This window comes from Varroa jacobsoni, unplaced genomic scaffold (genome assembly GCF_002532875.2).
Source record: "Varroa jacobsoni isolate VJ856 unplaced genomic scaffold, vjacob_1.0 scaffold_248, whole genome shotgun sequence".
NCBI classification, from domain to species: domain Eukaryota; kingdom Metazoa; phylum Arthropoda; class Arachnida; order Mesostigmata; family Varroidae; genus Varroa; species Varroa jacobsoni.
The window spans coordinates 1-20,067 of NW_019213150.1; the positions used below are offsets into that span (position 1 = coordinate 1).

Sequence of the window (20,067 nt, forward strand, 5' to 3'; positions counted from 1 at the left end):
CAATTAATAATTAATTTACTAAAGAGATAGTCTAGCATATGTCATGAGTGAAAGCTTATCCTGATATCCAATTAAACATTTATTAAAAGGCAGTTTCATTCGAGATCTCGCTGAAATTAATTTTTACAAAACTTAGGTCAAATCCTGAATCAATTCCATAGAAGCTAATAGCGATAACAATAACACTAGTTAATATAAAGGAAGTTTTTATAAGAATATGCGACCATACAGACCATCGCAACACTTGTGCCTATGAATTAATGTAGAATATTTTGAACTTTGTAACTTTCATCCCTGTCATTCAGTTGTAATTAAATTGTTGAGCTAGGATATTTAATACCCGCCTATTTTCACTAAGTTATATACACAAAGAAATTTCTTAAACCTATGGAATTCGACCGAATTCAACACACCGAGCTAGATAACAGTAATAAAGAAATGGATAAATCATATATATACACACAGTTAACAAATAAATAAAGATATTAGCGTCTGTTCCCTCAGCAGAGCTGTTTGCATTAGCGAACGATTTGTTTACCTTTGCTAAACGCAGGTAAATGCCCTCACGGCGATAGGGAATGACCCATATAGGACGCAATTCACTTTGGCGAGTGATATCTTAAAGGTTAGACGTAGTAATAATATATGACAGCCATTTTTCTAGGCAAAGAGATTCGAGAATAGAATTCGGTCAGATAATCTGTTCCGGACCAGCATATCTCAACTAAGATAAGCAATTTTTCAAAGTACAAAATTTGTTGCGTTAATCCCTAAAAGGATTTTGGCGCTAAACAATCTCTCAAAATTTAGAACCGATCATACGATTTTCATGGCGGATACCGTCAATGGCAAACATGATTAGTGAACCTATCTAGTTCTATAAATACATATAACTATCCCCTAATATACACTACATTATATAGAAGTTGGATTTCGTCGCCTTGAAATGACGGTATAAAATAGTTTCGATGAGTCACTACATCGGCGACAGTGTCTAATCAAACTACTACGTTGGTTACCTACGTGTTGATGCCTCCCCGAAAGTTTGAGCTTACTGGTTTAACGAACGTCGGAATTGACCAGTGCTACTTCCACATCTGACGTGAGAGTAAGGAGCTGCTAATCGCACACAAGTGGATTCGTGCTCTGAGTGGACGTTATCTACGGAGATTATCATTGGTTCTGAATCGATTCACATACGATCAACCAGCAAATATCGAAGGCGTCACGTATCCCTTTACCTGTCTTTGGACCTCTGTTTTGCTGCGGATAGGTGTTGTTGTTGTGTATTATCGTGTTTTAAGAGCGTGACAGGAAGTACCAGTTTCGGGTGCCTTTCGTCATAAGGACTAGTACCACTGCAGGATCCACGGCAGTGGATTCGGTTCTTGCCGGGGAGACATCGCTGGCTAATTCGGTCTTCTAGAAGTTGAGTTTTTTTTCTAAAAGTTGTAATTGGCTGCTTCGAGCTCAATTGCTGCTGCTTCGAGGGCTGCCTTACATTCATCGTCCCAGCGGGAGGCGACCGATGCTACAGAAGCCACGCTTCCAGCCGACGGGGGAGCAGACCCGAAAGAGATCTCGGAGCCACTGGAACAGCAACGAATTATTATTACACGCGGAGACTCATAGGAAGATACTTTTTGTTTCGGGAACTGTCACATACGTATTCTTTTCCAATAACTCATCCAAGCGTTGAGTAATGATGAATTTATTAGTTTCGAAACCTGTTTTATGCTAAATTACAAATGTAGTTTTCTTATTCATTGTCCCCAGATTGTAAATAAGACCATTGTGCCGCTTCTCTGAATACCTGCTATCCATATTTTTTCGTCCGTTTAATTAACCGTCAGGGTATCACCGATCGATATACTTTGCTATCATTTATCGATAACCTTAATGGTAGGTTATTCAGAGCTTGATTCGACTATGCCTGTATAACTAACTATATGACCACCACAAGGTTCCGCTTGTTGGGTTGCGTAATCAAACAGGAATTAGACAGGAGCGTTTCTGTGCGTGTGTGTGTGTGTATGTGTGTATGTGTCTGTGTGTGTGTGTGCCTGTGTCTCTGTGCATGGTTTCCTGATACCAACCAGATCACAGGTATATAGCTGGTCAGAAATCTGTATTTCAAGCGATAAAAGCCTCCCCAGCAATGGTTCGGTAACGGAAGTACTCATTTTGTCGTGTCCAAATATTTCTGGTCGCAACAAAAGCATTATTGCTACTGAGGCAGCTTTTTAAACAAGCGCTCTTTATTATCGTTATTACGATTACCAATTATCAAAACCCATCAACAACAACACCAGCAACAACGTACTAAACGTTAGCTCTGATATCTATAATAGGACATGTCTGCCTCAACTGAAAAGATCGAATGTCGGAAGAATTTAGAAATAAGTATCTTAAATTACTCATGAGTCGTGCAGTAAGGGCCCTGTTTAGCATTTAGTTTTCCAGTGATCAATAATAATAATGATAGTCATAAAGGTGCCTTTGATAAAATGCTGCTGAAGTAAACACTTTCAAGTTTTCAATTTGTCAAGCGCATTTTTGTTCGGTCAAAATTATTCGATACAAATCATCATATTTAAACCTGACGTAAGGTATTTATATCTGGATTCAATCATTGGAAAATAAGAACTTATCTGTATTGTATAAATATACAAATTCTACATACAGATAAGTTTAATAATATATATATATATATATATATATATTGCTAGAATCGGTGCATCGAACATTGCATTTTGTCTAATATGGTGACGACACGAGTTATCGTATCATTTGACATTGTTCCAGTGTACATCCTCATTTTAAAATTACACCTCAACTATAGTCTTTCAACGAGTTTATGCTGTACGTGTTCGACGAAGGTGTACAAGTAGATAATAGAATTACAAATATCGTTAGCCTTTTTTAAGAAATAAATTTTCACATATTCTCATATTTGTAACTCTTTTTATATATAAAAAATTATATTGCACACGATAGCGTCTAAGTGAACTGTCAGCATTATGTGGTTGTTAAAGTGTGAAGATCTCAGCTCTCTGTGGAAGTATTTAGCCACCAAACTTCGGGACGCAATATAGCGTAAATCTCTAAAACAAGTTTTCAATAAGCGTAAACAATATACGCGTCTGAGCAGAGATCTGACCAAGTTATTGTACGTGTCCCAATGAAGCGTCTCATGAATTGCATGTTATAAAAATTTCAAACTCCCTGGTTGGACTTGTCGTTGTCTCGAAGAGCCCATGAAGCTTAGAGCCGTCCATACGCAAGCTATCCGCTACAGTGTGCTGTCATTTCGTTATGCGGTACAAGAAAGATATGGACTCCTGAATACGAATCACACTCTTATTGACTTCAGGTGTTTTTTTTACACATTTAAACCAGTCTGTAACCAGCACCTGATTAGTTCGTTTGGACAAAGTCAAGTGATAAAATCAAATCTATGGTTGGTATGCAGAACCCACACCTGACCCGTGCTTTTTTCACCTTTATCAAGCCCCGGAACAAGTTTACGTAACGCTTGTAGCTTAGTCAGAGCTCAAAGATGTACGTTTAATAGGAACGTAGCATTCTATCATAATGACTAAAACCAGTGATCTGATTTAGATCGAATAACTGTAGAGGATAACACTTCCTATATAACCTAATAATTGTTAAAAATAATGTCCATTCAAATCTGTGTGATGCTGTTCCTTTGCTGCTTAAAAACTATACTAACCAGTTTACGGTGCCAACACCTGGTTGAGTGCTAGCTGCTTGAATTACAGGCTCGTTGTTTCCTGTCAGTACAACGTATTGCTGGTGCCGATTTTCCATTGCCTGTGGAGATGAACCCGATGCCAGACTCGACTCTAGCACAGGCAGCGCTGGTATAGAAGCCTCAATTTGGCAGGACGTCGGCTCAAGATGGCATGCCGCATGTTCTAATTGACCTGATTCTATGCGGACACCCGATGCGTCTAGATGCTGGTGATTCGCAGCTTGCACAGCGAGGCCATTTTGTTCTAGATGGTGTGTCACCTCCAACGAGGTGGCATCCAATGGACTAGCACGTTGTTGCTCCAAATGTGTCCTGTCCATCGACGTTTCTGACCTCACCTTGTTTCCAGACATCAGACTGGCTCCGTCTTCAGAAGAATCATGACTCGGTGACCGATCTATTGAGAGCGAAACATGATCTGTCTGTTCATCTAAACCGATTAGAGTAGTTTGCTCATCAAGGTGGTGGTCAATTGGCTGGTGAGGTGAGGAACCTCCAGCACTCGTTGGTGGAGACAAGCACCCCATGCTCGCCGCGCTGTTGCAGACACCACCTCCTCCTCCGTCTGACGTTACCAGAGATGCACCGTTACCAACCTTAGTAACACGTCCGGCCATATTCTGGACGACAGCTCTAGGGAGGATTAGCCTGGTCCCGGACGTATTTTCGTGACTAGAAGCGCCATGCGGGGTGGAAATCTGCGCCGGCTGCACCGAATGATCGAGCCGATCGCCCGTCGAAGTGCAGATGACCTCAGTGCTTGTGCTAATCGATGTTGAGCCTGTCGTTGAGGAAACGGTACTGATTGTTGTTGTAGTTGCCATAGCACATTGAGTAGACGACGAAGGTGAAGCATCATTGGTGAAACAACAATTATCCCACCAAACGTCACCAGTTATCCCAGCGTCGTCGGTTTCGCTTACTCCACTCGATGCCGGAGCAGCCACAAGTTCCACTGGAAAAATAAACAACAACGTTATGATAAAGATCCAAAAGTAGCAATGTCAGCTATGCAGAGTAAGTTGGCGAATATAATTTCAATATATCCGTACTTTAGTAATATTGAAATAAAAAATCACATAGATTAGAGCAGTGAAACGATGTTGGTTGATCTGCCCTTTCCGTGCTGGCAGACCCTGTTCGACCATTTGTTTGATGGCTTTCACTTGTAGTGTTCATACAATAAAATCAACCTGCGATACTTCCGCAATTATCACGTAGTCGATTGACCTGCTGTTCATTCAACGTTCGTAAATCACAGTTCAAAATGACCTGAGTTTAAGCTATGGTTGCGCTTTTGCTTCGTTTATGGTAAACTGCCACAGATACCTATACTCTGTGCTAACGTACTATAAGTTCGCATTAAGCTCCACTCACTTTATACCTCCGGGTCTGTCGAGTACCATAGTTCCTACAGTTAGGTGCCGGGGAGCAGCAATTTAAATGCGACTCAGTAGTCTTTTTGCGCCTTTCACTACAGTTGCGTCAACATGTAGCACTACCGAATGCCGGCCTTGTAATTGCATCTTTCTATGTATGGACCCCTAGTTAGCAAATCCAACCTAACCTAAGCCAGTATAACAATAGCTCCGCGACACGCGGCATAGTGTACGCCGAAGTAGACAGTTTTCGGTCACGAATACCGCGAACACCGTGATTACGGTGTTTGCACCAGCATGCCGCAAAAAAAACTGCTATATACACTACAACACATTTGTACGCCAGCTTTGATTACACGTTTAAAGGTTGTGTAATGTGTTTGAAAGTATTGCGTCTTCGGACTCGCTGCAAATCCACCGGATCAATGCAAAAGACGCGCGCCTTACCCAACGTTCTGTGTTCCTTTTGCAACGACTGCGAAGTACTGATAATATGGCTTGATTTGCACCAATTGTTACTCATCGCAGATGCGAGTGCGCCAAGGCTATGCGTTTTTCGACTTCGGCGGATTCGGCAAAAAACAAATCGCTTTGCAACGAGGAAAGTAAGCCATTCTCTTATACCGCCTCGATAAAGAGAAAAAAAAGTCCTTAAAAACTAGATACAGTAGTCGAAACAATGGCTGTAAGTCCTTGACATCTTCTGCAACAAAACTTATCGCCATTCGGACCTGGAAACATCCGACGAAGAATATAAAATTCAAAAAGCTCACTAGCTACTTATGTGTAATCGTATCGCACAAGCATGTACTTCGGAAATTCTCAGCAAAAACTGCTTGGAGTTGAGGTTACTTGATGTAAGTTCTTTTTGCTGGTGGCAGCAATAGCTCGAAAAATCGAATATAATCGCAACTACATCCTAGCGCCTAATGGATGTGTGCCGTCTTCCGAGTCGTCCAGGGATCCCTATATCTCGTTACCAGTACCAACAAGCATGAGTCAACTGGAAGACCAAACTTTAACGGAGACAAGCGATTTCGTAACAACGCCGTCGAATGCGGATCGACGCAGGCGAGAAAAAACCATTTTATAGTTAAAAAAGCATTTTATAGTTCACTTAAAAACTCATGTACCCTTTAGTACAATTGGATTCTTCGTGTCCTAAGGGATATACTGTACTATCCGTTCTGCAGTCATTTGTGCCAAGGATCGTCAGAGAATCGAGATTCAGTTAACCTATTTCTGATAGCAGTGCTCTCCAAGACAATCGCGCGTCGGCGTGTGTTATTAGCTTAAATATAATTCCACAATAATATTCTTATTTGTGTGATGCGGAGTTATTTTTTAAGATATTAGATTTTGTCTTTCCACAGCTGTAATACAGCAGTAGATGGACAACTACTGTTGTTCTTTCTGCATGTCTTCATCCAGACTGGCAGACAGACACCTGCTCGACGATTCGTCACAACGGTTTTTTCTCGAAATATTGATCCAATATATTGGTGATAGTTCTAGAATGCTCAAAACGTGCCCTACGTGGCTATATGAACTCGTCTAAAATGACGCCTAGATTTAACCTACAACAGCGTCTTTACTCTGTCGATGGCTCACTGCCACTCTCCGCATACAAGTGCAATGCAGTCTCATTATATCTTTCTGATCATCTGACCAACCCTTCGTAAAATAAGGGCCGACAATATTGAATCGGGTAGTCGATAATGGAAGGTTGCTAGATTTAATCTATTACCTATTTGCATTCATTCGTTGCTATTTGTTTCGACAACCCTCTACTACTTAACATGCAAAAGTTCTAAGAGAACTATATGAATCATATCAAGGCTACGTGCCTTCAATGACAAGCAAAGAGATACATCTCTATGAATACGATTCACACAAATAAATCGTGCTTTTAACCTCGCTAAGACCAGCAATCTGTCGTTTTCCCTTTTTCACAAGAGCTAACACTAATAATAATAATAACAATAGACAAATTATTCTATGATTTCCGCAAACGGAACATTAAAATAAGGCCAGATGAGCACAGAAAAGTGGAGCACGAGCTCCGGTAGAGTTTAAGGCCAGCCCCACCCAGCCGAAGATTGGTCCCTTGATGTTGTAGTGGATAGGCCTATCCTGATTCGGGTGAACGTGACGGGGTCAAACAGAAGCAGAGGGCGAAGCGGATCTGACCTTCACTTCCAAGTGTGTGCTCTACCCCGAGACAGCTGAGTAACCACCGTTGCGTAAACCAATGCATGTACATCTGGTATGCTCGTTTCATATTGGCGCTTGGCACCACGCCATTTGTCATAACGAATCAACCAGCGGATCAGTTTGATACAATGGTTGTCACCAATTTAAGAGAGCCTTGCTTTCCAATTTCCTAGATACATAATCATCGTGCCACAGCTTAATCACACGAATAGACTTTATAAAATATATAGGTAGAGGAAATTATCGATTTGCAAATATTAAGATACCAACATTAGCACAATTTATACCTACAATTCAAAAACTGGCTTTATTTGAAAACCATATAATATTTTAATAAAAGCTTCCCGGATACTTGACATTGTTAACAACAAAAACATTTCGATAACATATGCTTCAATCTTAATAAAGCATCCGACGAAGCCACTCTTTTTAATATCATTAAGGAGAAATGACGCACACAAATACGGGCATTGTGTCTTTTAGCTGAATAAAAAAGAACCACCCGGTCAAAAAAAAATCCGCAATGACGCAACGGTTCAGTCTACCCATATCGAGTGCCCTAGGATATAATTTTTGCCCTTCTGATTTTTGGTTCACGAGAAATATTAAACTAGGGGTGTTTCATATAAAGTCCGTCTTTGCCACGAAAAAAGCTTGATACGAAAATTTATGATACAGCGAGCCAATGCTCTCGATAAACTTTCAGACGACGTATTAACAATTAAGTGTTCATATCAGATCCAGAAAATGCCGTTTCGTGTGCTGAGTACTTCCCATATTTTGAAAGGAATCCCTGAAAAAAAATCCGTTTCCAGTTTTATTAAGGCGTCATGATGTCCCCCCCATCTTTATGTTCGCTCATGTGTAATAAATTGTGGCGTCGTGTTTACCCACAATCAATCAAGCTGCTTCCACTATAAGGTGACGCCGAACCTGAACTCATCTTGAAACAAAGTAGTATCATTTCATACAAATGCTCAAGTGATAGAAAGGTTACGCGTTATACATAATTTTTTTGACACTTACGTAAATAATCTTCATAGGGCCAATTGTTTTTATCTCTTAAGTATTAAGGATGAGGTATTCGTTCGTTTTAGAATTGCTAAATAGTACCAGCTATATGAAAGCATTAACTTATGCACCCTGTAAACTAATTTGCTTTTGTCTCAAATTTTTGAAGCTTTTCGTATGGGCGGAGTTGGTAAAAATGATCCAGATCCAGGCAAAAATGATGATTGGTACAGGCCACATGGCCAAATTGTTATTCGTTTACTTAAAGGAGTTTTGGCTTGATTCAACATTATGAGAAGCTGATTTCATATAGATTTTATATAGAGAAGACTACGTTGTACGTCATTATTTGACGTAAAATAAGCGAGCGATATTTCCGAATTTCAGTTTAGAAGGAACAAGTTAATATACTAGGCCCAAACGCAGGTAGCACTTACCAGTAGCCGTCGTTGCACCCGCCTGTGTTGGGTCCTGAGTAGCATCCTGACTGGGAGGTTCTACTTGGTGCAAGGTAATTAGTGGATGAGCATTTGCCGATTGAAGTAGAGCAGCAGCTGTTGAAGGCACTGCACACGTTTCCAGGGAGCCTACAGCTCCCTCGAGTAACGGAACCTCACCTGTTGGTGCCTGCTGGACGATTGCCTAAATAAGACCATGAACCGCCAATAATGCACGTGCAGTATATTAAGCAAGTGTCAACCCTGTAATGTTACCCCCACCTGTCCAATAGTCAACAAATATTTTTCAAAAACCTTACCTCAAATACCCCGTCGGCACTTGTGGTAACCTCAACCACCTCCAGTTGCTCAAAATTATGTAATTGTTGTAACTGCTGAAGCTGGTGTAACTCGAGGGAGTCTCCCTCGGATAGGATCCATGACAAGTCAACTGCCTTCAAAGCTCCGCAACAGTCGAGCGTTGCTAGACTGCTCATTGCTTGCTCCATCTCCTGACCTGTCAGATACGTTACATATCAATTTGTACAAAACAGATATCAATTAACGTGCCTAAAATAAATCCATGATAGTTAGGCGGGAAATTTTAAAAGTCGTAACAAATTTGCTCACAGACTCTTATAGTCCCCATTTCTTCATCTTTATTTTCGTCAACCGACGACTTACTTAGTTTACTGGGATACCTAATCATAACATTCTTTTTTAAATCTATCGGTTACCATTTTAGTAAAATGTTGAGGTGTGTATACAAAGTATTATCAAGGATCGTCAGTCCAGGCATTCTACAGTCATTACGGAGATGTCGATCAATAACAAAATCTACTTTCCAGATATCTACATCAACCAGCGAGTCGGAGACCTGCTGTTTTTATAGGCAAATATTAATAAAGCAGAAAAATTGTGAAATCCGTTGAATTATTAATTTGCATTTTCCTAGTCGCATCCTGTACTGTATTTTTGGTAGACCCAAATATCTGTGTTTGTAGGCTTGAACCTTTTCATTGAATGCTCGATATTTTAGACGAGCTAACTTGCGTATGCGGTCTCTAGTTGTACATTTAACATTTCAGTAATTGCTAAAAAGTGGTTTCACGGATCTCTGCTTCTCTACACAAGAGGTCAACGATCGTTTTCATTGTATACAAGTGTTTGGAAACTGTAGCCCATTACTGATTGGCTGGAAACATTTCTAGTCACGTTTCTGTTCTTCTTCTATTTATTTATAACATCATGAAAACAACTAACTCCTTGAAATAAGCAGCCAGCGTATTATTGTACGAGTATGGGTCCAGCCATAAGTTCGCAGCTACCTATGTGTTTAAGTGGTCCAGTGAACGAAGCAAGCATGTTGCTAGTCAACGCAAAGAAAATTACATTAGGGTTAACGATTACAGTACTGTCTATGAAAAACCGATGCATGGTGGAAAAATCTTACATTGTACAGGCGGATAGAACGTTGAAGAAGTGTGAGCAATCACCGTAACAATAACAACGAAATGTATGTACAAGATAGCAAAAGACATCATACAAAAAGCCGAAGTTAATAACGCATAGTTATTCAGTAACAAACAAAATGCTGTTGTATTTCAGGGCAGAATCCGTATCTACCAGAAACAAAGCTTTTTATTGATTTGATGTAATCAAAGCCGCAACCATAACGTATCGTAATGAGTAAATACTCACTCTGAATTGTTGGCTCAGCTTCAATGACAAGTTGATGTTGTTGTGTAGATTGATTTAGCTCTGACTGCCCCTGCTGTAAGGGTGTAAGGTGCATCTGTTGTTGTTGTTGTTGAAGTTGCTGTTGTACGTAGTTTACTATGCCACTAAGGTTGACCAACTGTTGTTGCGGTTTCTGGCTAAGAATGGTCGAAGGCGAATGAACGGACGCGGGTGCGAAGTTACAGAGTCCACTGGCTTGCGCCGACGCCTGAGAGCCAGCACCTTGTAGTGAAGGAAATGAGGGAAGAGGAGAGATTGTTGTTGCTGACGAAATTGAATCGGATCCGATGACAGACGATGCTGGCGTTAGCGAAGGGGATTTCGTGAGGACGTCTTGCATAACCACACCATTGCTAGGAGCGCGTACAATATGAGCGCCTTCCTTCTAGAAAAGGAGAGCGGACAAATTGTCAATTAGCAGAAATGCAATGGGATCCAAATACATCTAAGCTTTGTTTTCAAATTTCGCTCAACTGTCGTCACAACAGGACTTATCCGCGAGAGAAAGCTCTCTTCATCTTCAGATACACAAAAAAGGCCAGTAGAAGTCCTTTCACAGAACAGGTACGCCTTTAATTAGCAAATTACTATTTTGCGGGCTTTTGCAAAGATTTGTACAATTCGGCATTGGGATTATGTCGTGAAGTGTTTAATGATGCTTTAAGCATCGCTGGTGTGTATAGGACGGTAGGTGGCTTAATTTCTATATGCCTCTTGGAACCGCCTATTAATTAGATTGTACTGAAAATATCTCCTTGATTAAAACTCTCTCATGAGCCTTAAATAATTCGTCCTTCTTTTATATATTGCTCGTTCTAATGTCAATAAAATTCTATTGTGTTCTTGAATTGATTATGTTCTCCTATGATATTGACTCACCCTTTGAATGAGCTGAACTACCTTTGGCGAAATACCGAGTGTAGTACCCCGAAATTCGATAGATTTTTTCTTGGCGTGAGGCCGACCTGTGAGGGTGCCTCCCGCACTTGCACTACCATTAGGTGGAGCTTTCCGCTTCTTAAATGAACCGTCTCCAGCCAGCGATCCTGCTTCCGGGTCTAACCGCCAAAAGCCACCTTTTCCTGGCTCATCCTTGCGCCGTGGGACTTTGATGAAGCATTTGTTTAGTGAGAGATTATGCCGAATTGAGTTCTGAAGTCAAATAAAAAGGACGTCTTGTTAGAAACGGCCTCATTTGCTCTGGCATGTTTAAAACGTTTCATTGCTTTCTTATATCGTGTCACATTTCCAATTTGGATTAGATACCTAGAAATTTAATTCGAAGGTCCTTTCCTTCCTTATGAAGCGTCTTAATTATTTATCTATAAGTTGCTATCTTTGCTTTAAAAAATTAAATGGAATCACAGTTTGTTAGGTTGAAATTGATAGATACGAACTAAAACATTTTAACATATATACTCAATGTTTCATCTTTGTGTTTGCTTACCAGACCATTCGATACGTTTTGGAAACGGTAAATAAGGATATTATATATATATATATATATATATATATATATATATATATAATGTTTTCGCTTCGGATGGCTAAGTACGCCACTAACCTGCCATCCGGGGTCCGCTGTCCGATAATATTTAAAGTTTTCACGTATCCACGCATAAATTGCAGATAGAGTCATCTTATTGGCATTCGCCTGTTTTCGCAGGGAAACAATTGTCGATTATTGTAAATTCGGCATATGTTTAAATTCACGTTTATGTACGCTCTCTTTACAATGTTCCCCTCTTATTGAATTCTTTTTTATTTGTAATTGAATAAAAAAAGCATCTTTCTGCATGTAATATACAACTAACTGGACTACAGTCGCACGGTACTTCATTATAGTCTTTCTATGCCTCCGTATCGAAACAGTTAAAAAGACGCTATCTCTTCGGTTATGTATGTCGTCGTATTGTCAGTGCTTCATTGTACAATAACTCTTAAAAGCAACATGTATACAACATTGTACAGCATCAAAGATCGCGTACCTGCATCGCCATACAGATGAGCGTCGCGTATGAAAATGGTGGTTTCACTGAATCGTCGTTGGCAAAGTCTATTGCTACGGGTGGGGGTCGCTTCTTAGAATAGCTTACGTTGCCATTTGTACCCATACTTGTACCTGAGTTACTGCTACCATTACAATTGCTATTCGACGAAGCTGGACTGGCGGTTGATCGTTGGCAGCTGGATATCAGATTGGCAATACTCTTGCAGGTGCCAGCTGAGGATTCGCTCGGCGTTTGTCGACGACCGCATGGCGAAGCCACGTCAGATGCGACGGGGGATACTTCGAACGGAATCTGTAAAAACCGAATTGTGCATTCCAAAGGACAGAAGTAACCTTTAAAATCAATCATATATATTTTCAGACGTTCACAGCGTTCCGATCTCTATTTTCCGCTTTTATTTTTATAGGATTTTTTAAATGGTTCTTAACCGACCATTTGTGTGACAAATTAGAGTTAAGTTATGGACACCACATTTACTTTTTGTTGACAGAAAGAATACATGCTGGGTAAACGTATCATCACCCTCTCATCGGCTTGAAGTCAAATAGAGTGAATCGAACCTAGGTAAAAAGAGTCCCAGAAAAAGGTATCTAAAACCGCCGATATAAAAATAAAAAATCTTACCGGACTTGCTGGTGGTGTTGGCGGCGTAGGGGATGAGGATCCTATGCGAGCCATGATGTTCAAGTTCTGCAGCCAGGCAAGACTCGTCAGGGCATCATCCGCGCACCCAACAGTTGCGGGCCCAGGCAGCTCAGCATTCATCAGCATCGTCGTTGCTAATGCCATGCTTCTGCCTCCCGTAAGACAGGAGGAGACGTCTCGATTAATCCACTTTAATAGCCGCTTTGGCCAATGATGTGAATCCAACGGTAGAAACGGCACAACTTATATCGTTACTTATAAAGGCAGGTACGTCACTGTTAAAACAAGTGGGCAACACAAATTAAATTTTTTTTTTAATTAGCAAATAGAAAGCTATTCTATATATAATTTTTCGAAGTCGAAACTGGCCAAAAAAACTTTCTTCAACTTTATACTACACAATACGTATTTTCTTGTGACGCATATTCTATGTTGCCTCAATAAGCCTTCACGAGGAAGCGTTAGAAGGGTTCTAGATTGCGACGTAGTGAGTGTGTTAAAAAAAATCTTGGAAACAAGAAGGCGATCTAGCATGTGATTAGTTTGCACGATAAGATGGCATTCTCTTTTTATCGCCCCAATGAAAAGCGATGACCAATCATTTATCAGTAAAGCCCTAATTTACAGTTGATCAAAAAGCGAGGTGTACCTTCGCCATCTTTCTCCCTTATATACCGACGAGTTCCAAATAAGCAAGGGAAGTAAAAAGTTCTAACCTACGTCTCAGGTTTGTCCGCAATCATGGTATGTCGCCTGAGAACACGTACCTAACCAACGATGAGCGGTACATTCTCATAGCGCGTTTTAAAAACCGATTTAATTCGGTCCAGTTTTTCAAGCTGAGCCAACAATAAATATTCCCACAGTACCTGGATTCCGTAAGAAGTCACCGATGCCATTTTATCTTCGAACGGGTCAACACCATTAGTAAGGAACGTCTGAAAAAAGCTCGTACACCCACGCGTGTCACCATCATTCAGCCTACTCTGTTGGTGATGTGCTCTGCAAAGGCTTGGCCGTTCATAAATGAAATCATGCCCAAGTGCTTGAAGTTGGTTACGTACTTCAAAGCTCTTCTGCCTACATGAAGGATGTTGATAGCAGCAAGGTGACCTTCGCGGCGAAACATCATGATCTCCGTCTTGTCTATATTGATCATAATGTTTTACTCACTTATAACAAAGGTTTTGCGAAAGCTCGCTGAATATGAAACCAACTCCTTCCAAAGACTATAAGATCATTAGCATAAACCAGCGTTTTTATATTTTCTGCTGGGTTTTAAACAAGGAAAAGCAGTGGGCTCAGATTATGACCCTTTGTTGCGCCAGTCAATTAGTTCAACGGTCCGAACTGGACCATTCGATCATCTATGCTAACCCAATTTTCTTGTAAAGTTTTTATGAGCAGATGCGCCATGCTCTGAGAAACTCTGTACTGTGCGAGCTTTACTGAAATCTCTTCTCGGCACGCCAGATCAAATGTCTATTTAAAACCCATGAACACGGCGCAGAACGCCTGTTTCGATCGATGACAGACAGAATACATTTGCTAATGTAAGCGCCTTGCACGAAATCCGTGCTGTTCAATCAGGATACATGGACAAGCTCCCAGAAATCTAATCAGACGTCGTGTGATGAGATACGCAAGATGCTCGTAGCCACAGCTGTTTCTCTGAATTGTCCTTCCTGAAAATATGTTGTCCGGATTACCTTTTCCTTGGATATGACATTTAAGTGGGCGTCACTCTGTGTCGTTGGCAAGCGTCGATGTTGTAAGCAGCCACTGGATAGACTTCTTTGTCGGCCGTACTCCTCAAGCGTTTATTGCGGACCAGGTCTGGTTCTACTGGCTTGTTCAATCAAAGCTACTCCGTTGAACGCAAAGCCTTAAGCACAGAGAATTTCGATCCCGGCATTTCGCGGATCAAGGATGTTCATTCATTTCACACACCGCCATTTGGAGTACTCAATTAGCACCATGAAACTAATTGGACATGATACTGATCCCTTCTTGTGTAGTCATTTATCTAGTTTTCTTCCTACTCGTAACACTAACTTGTTCTCTTGCAGCGGAAGGTACTGTCAGCTATCTTTTCAGGGCAGTTATAGAACAGTTTCATTGCTGGGTGACGCCTAGTCGGTTTTCTTGTCTGGCACAATGTAGCAGAAATCAGCTTACAACTCGTATTCAAGCACGGACGACGTGATGCGACCTCGGATAAGTTGCAGACAATATTAGCACTTTAGTAAAAATCTTGGTATAAATATCGATGTCTAAGTAGCGTGAAATAGGGAACAGAGTTCTTACTTTACGACTGAGTTAGCTTAAATGCAAAATCCTAGGTAGGTTAGCGTTTCCTCATTTCGGCGAGTTGTTTCTCGCCAGAGAAGCGGTTCGGCTCCGACAGGTATATCTCAAAGTGCACCGCTTGCTTAGTAGATTGTTCTTTCTGATCTCACTGAGTTCTTCCCGTTGGCGAGTTCGACGCGATCATGTCAGTTACCGATTTAACCTCCAACGTAGGCGTGTCACCTCCGGAAAATAGACGGTTTCTGGAATCACTGAGCAGACTCAGTAATGCGCCCATACAAGAGTCGCTCGGGAGGGCTTGTTACCCCTTATATTTAGCTTGCTGCCAATTACTAAAGAAAAGCCATACTAACATATTTTTGCCTTAGAACAAGTTTGGTAATGCAGGTATTTAAAAAAAAGACCAGCGTCTAAAAGGCAAAAACATTGTTTGCGTACCTTCACAGACATTAAATAAGTAGTATAACAAAATCTGCTTTCGTTTGTAGCGAACGTAAGTACGAGAAAAAATATTTCTATGAAATCTCCCTATCCTAAATTTTTTTAAACGTCTTAGAAGTTTACCCATTAGAGAATAATGGAAACTGAAACAGCTCTTCATCTGCCATAGTGCTTTATATCTCTGGGTTTTCAGCTCCTTCAATAATCGCTACTGTAATCTATGGTCCGGCTAATTTTGGCCGCTGTAGGCACAGTATTGTAGATCGGGATAGGCGTTGGTGGTGTAAAAAATCGTAACGTCCCGTCTCACAATATTATTATGGATTACTTTTGATGCTCGATGTCCTGACAGCATGGCGCGAGCACTGTTATGACTAGATCCCAGCTTGGGTTCTTTTATTGGAAAATTCAGGCAAATCGTCTTTCGTCATATTGTGGTGAATTGTAACTGATAACTGCGGATAGAGATTACTTCGGTGCGACAGTATGTTGATAACACAGAAATTACATCTTACATCGTTGGCGATCGTACCAAAAGATAATGCTCCTTCCGTGAGTGCTTCTAATCTGCATTATATTTGGACTTTTTAGGCCAAAACCTGCACACCTGCTATAAAGGGTGCAGTAAAGGCGACATTCCAGTGGCACTTAGGACAGGTGCGCTTTTTAAAGCTTTTTGAGATACGAGAATATTGCGTGATCACAATTTGGACACAACCGAGTTCCTACTCTAAAACGCACAGCTTTCGGAAAATGACACTCTTGTGACGTGTCGAGCAGCGTCTTGTCCGACCCTATTTTGCATTCTATGGATGAAAGATTGGCCTCAGTCATTCCAACTACGATTCAAAGCAACAGATTACGCATATCGTTTGAAGAAACTGTCTCCAAGGACTACGACCGTTATTTTCATTGCTATTGAATCCAACAACTTACATAACCGATCAGTTCGCACGCACGTGCTTGATTCAGGTACACAAAATGCACATGTAGTTGTATTTACGGCGTGAGGTAGATAGCCTTAAACCGTATATATATATATATATATATATATATATCATGACTAGTGTGCTTTTGATACACCATGACAAAGCGTTGCTGGGAGTCATTAAGCAAGCTTCAGCCTACAGCGAAGACTGAAGGAAAGTAAACTACAACATTTAACAATCGGGAACCCAATCGGATCCGGATATATAATACTTAAAAACAAAGCATTCGCTCGCCATAAAGTATTCAAATCGTAGAAATCTTTAACATTCAGTGTCAGCTATGCAGGACTTTGAGGAGCAGCTATTTGGCGCGGAATAAGAACCTAGAACACCAATACATCAACGTGTCGCGTATATATGGTCGTTATTGGCTTTTACATACGTATAACGGGTCGCAATCTTTCTATTTAGGTGTTTAGAAAAGGCAGCGGGATAGGGGAGCAGCTATTATTCCTATTCAGCTCATTGACTCACTTTTAAGCAGTCGGCGTATAAAACCTCTGGGCCTGTGGTGTCCTGCTTGAAATGAGGCTGGCCAACGCTCTGTCTGTAACAGGGTCAATTTTTCCGTTCTAAAGTTAGCTTTACCTCTACTCAAGCGATATGCTTCTTTTTCGCAGCCCAAATAACTAGAACGTATTTACTACCCATTTAACTAGAATTAACAATTTGATATTTACCAGAATTAATACGTTTTATCTACAATGGTCCAATCCAGCACGCTTCCTCCAAATACTTGCTTAAAAGTGCCTAGAAAATGACCGAATCACGCTTCAATATAATTTATTGAACCCTTTCTTGTACCGTTACGAATTGCCTATATATTATTTGAACCCACTTTACTTTTCAGAGTGCATCCGAAAATCTAACAATAGGCAATGATTATCGCTTGCGCTGTCCCAGTTGCCCTATTCGGCCTCTTCGCTCGCATCGGTGGTTATCGATTTAGACAACTAGTCCGAAAGTTGATTTTTTTGTGATCACGGGTACGTGCGGTGTAATTAAATTTTCTGTGAATATCAAACATATACACGATAATATGACGGCTACAACGATCTGTGCCTTATACATAACCACACGATTTTCGGCACATATACTTCTGACACAAGACTTAACCTTAGTTACTAGTCGTTACGGACTATAATTATCATCGGATCTGAGTTAGCTTCGTCTGTTGCCTGGCAAACTGGAGACTCGCGTATGTAACCCCTGCCCTGCCCTACCGGGCAAAACTGCCCTTTCTATCCCGGCAGGAGCGAGGGAAAAAATGAGCTCGACAACACACAGATCCGAGAGTTCGGTCCGCGAAGGAAGCTGGCAGGCCATTGGTCGAGCGCAGACCAATGGCCAATGAGTTTTCCAGGGGCCCCGCCCCTTTCACAATAGGTGCACTCTCCTGCTCCTAAAATAACGCGCTCTACAGCTATTATCTCTCTCTCTCTCTCTCTCTCTCGCCAGAGTACACTCGCATGCTAAGGCTCAAGCTCCAGCTAAACTGTTAGCCCTACTTTTATCGGCCGCCAGGCGGTTCTCGCAGGACAGGTATGATGCTAGATCCGATACTGATACTTTTGCTGCTTGAATCTGTAACAACATCACTACACAGAGTGCAGCGAAGTCGCACCGAAACTGACCAGGGTCCCAATTCGGAGTTAGATCCATCAGTAAGTTCATGTTCCACATTTTATGAAGACGTCCGTAAGCGATAAGTAAACAAAATTTTAATTCATAATCCAAAGTCAAACTATCCCTCTTAGGAAAGTCTACGATATTTGTTTTTATGAAGTAAACTCAAAAAGGACAAAATATAGATGGCAGTTCCTGTACTGCTAACACATGCTTCTTGACGTCTACTGACTGGGCTAGTTTTACTGTATGTTGCCATCATGTCTCAGATATGAGCAGAACTTGATAAATTAATTTAAATCGATCAGTCAATCTTCTGCATGTTCGGAAATTCGTCGACAATAATGGGATAGGCGAATTGTTGAAGTGAGATTTGCATAACGCAACGTACAGTGGTACGGTACTGTTAACACAAGAGCTTTCTGAAGAACAGTTGCAGCTCCCCTTCGTGAAGGTATTATAACCTTACCTGATGATTGGAATCATCTTTGCTACATTTCTATTAAAAATATAGATAAATATAACATTCGTAATACACAAGACTTGGCTTCATATTACGCGACTTAGATAATGGTACAGAACTGCTAGCACAACTAGAGATTATCGAGGTAGGGATGAAAAATTTTGCCTACTTGTTGATATTTAGTAAGGTGTGATATTGGTCGCCGATTGGGATTAGGCTTACTTGGTTCACCTGCTATATGGGTCGACCTGATCAACAATAACGGAATCACATCTTTAAGCAAAGAATTACATTGTGTGAATTAATACATTGCTTACATACAAATTTGGATCCGGAGTGCCGAAGTTAGAACGCATACATATACAAAGCCTTGTTGAATAATCGATTAAGTATGAGATCGCGTAGCGTGCGATTCCTTGCTGCCGTCTAATTCACGACTAAATATATAAGGATTTACAACGCTCCGCGAATTCGATTGCACCCAGTAAAATACAGGCGAGCAAATCATGTTGTTCCTCATTTTACCTCATTGCATGCTGAGCCCTTGCGATCAATCTTGGTAATAATCAATAGGTAGCTTCAGTACTCAAGATGATCGATAACTTTCTTTCACCAATCGGCTGATGTCTGAGGAATTCACTTGAAGCAATTGCTGAAGGCAATTTTCGCGGAAAGAGGCAATTTTTATGCAGGATACCGAATTAAAGTATTTGGAACACAGCAAATCTATCAACAAAAAGAAAATCTTAGAATGCTACTATAGTGTATGTTCCCTAACTTGCTCCAGCATTGTAGAAGGTTCAAAACAACAATAACGCATTCGTGTGCGACTGTGAATTACCTTCCCAGCCCTATTCGTTAATCGTTTCCCGTTACAACGTAATCGAATAGATGCGGCGATTGAAACTGCTTTTTGAAGCCTTGTCGTTTTCGTTAGCGCTGCTTATGTTTCAGCAGTATCAGTAGTGAGTGACAAATCATAACAGGATCGTTGGAGCAGCCAGCAAAAACAGATGGCGAGAGGG

At 40.9% G+C, this 20,067-nt stretch overlaps 1 protein-coding gene across 1 annotated transcript; it reads right to left on the reverse strand.

The window, feature by feature from the left end:
* Nucleotides 1-14: 14 nt before the first annotated feature.
* On the reverse strand, nucleotides 15-13,429 carry LOC111258583 (uncharacterized). Its single transcript, XM_022829964.2, has 9 exons — nucleotides 13,193-13,429; nucleotides 12,545-12,859; nucleotides 12,121-12,210; nucleotides 11,436-11,708; nucleotides 10,518-10,941; nucleotides 9,137-9,333; nucleotides 8,817-9,021; nucleotides 3,734-4,730; nucleotides 15-1,590 (listed from the first exon to the last, which is right to left on the reverse strand). Exons 1-9 carry the CDS (start codon nucleotides 13,355-13,357, stop codon nucleotides 1,443-1,445), a joined length of 2,814 nt encoding a protein of 937 aa, XP_022685699.2. The 5' UTR covers nucleotides 13,358-13,429; the 3' UTR covers nucleotides 15-1,442.
* Between the last annotated feature and the right edge of the window lie 6,638 nt (nucleotides 13,430-20,067).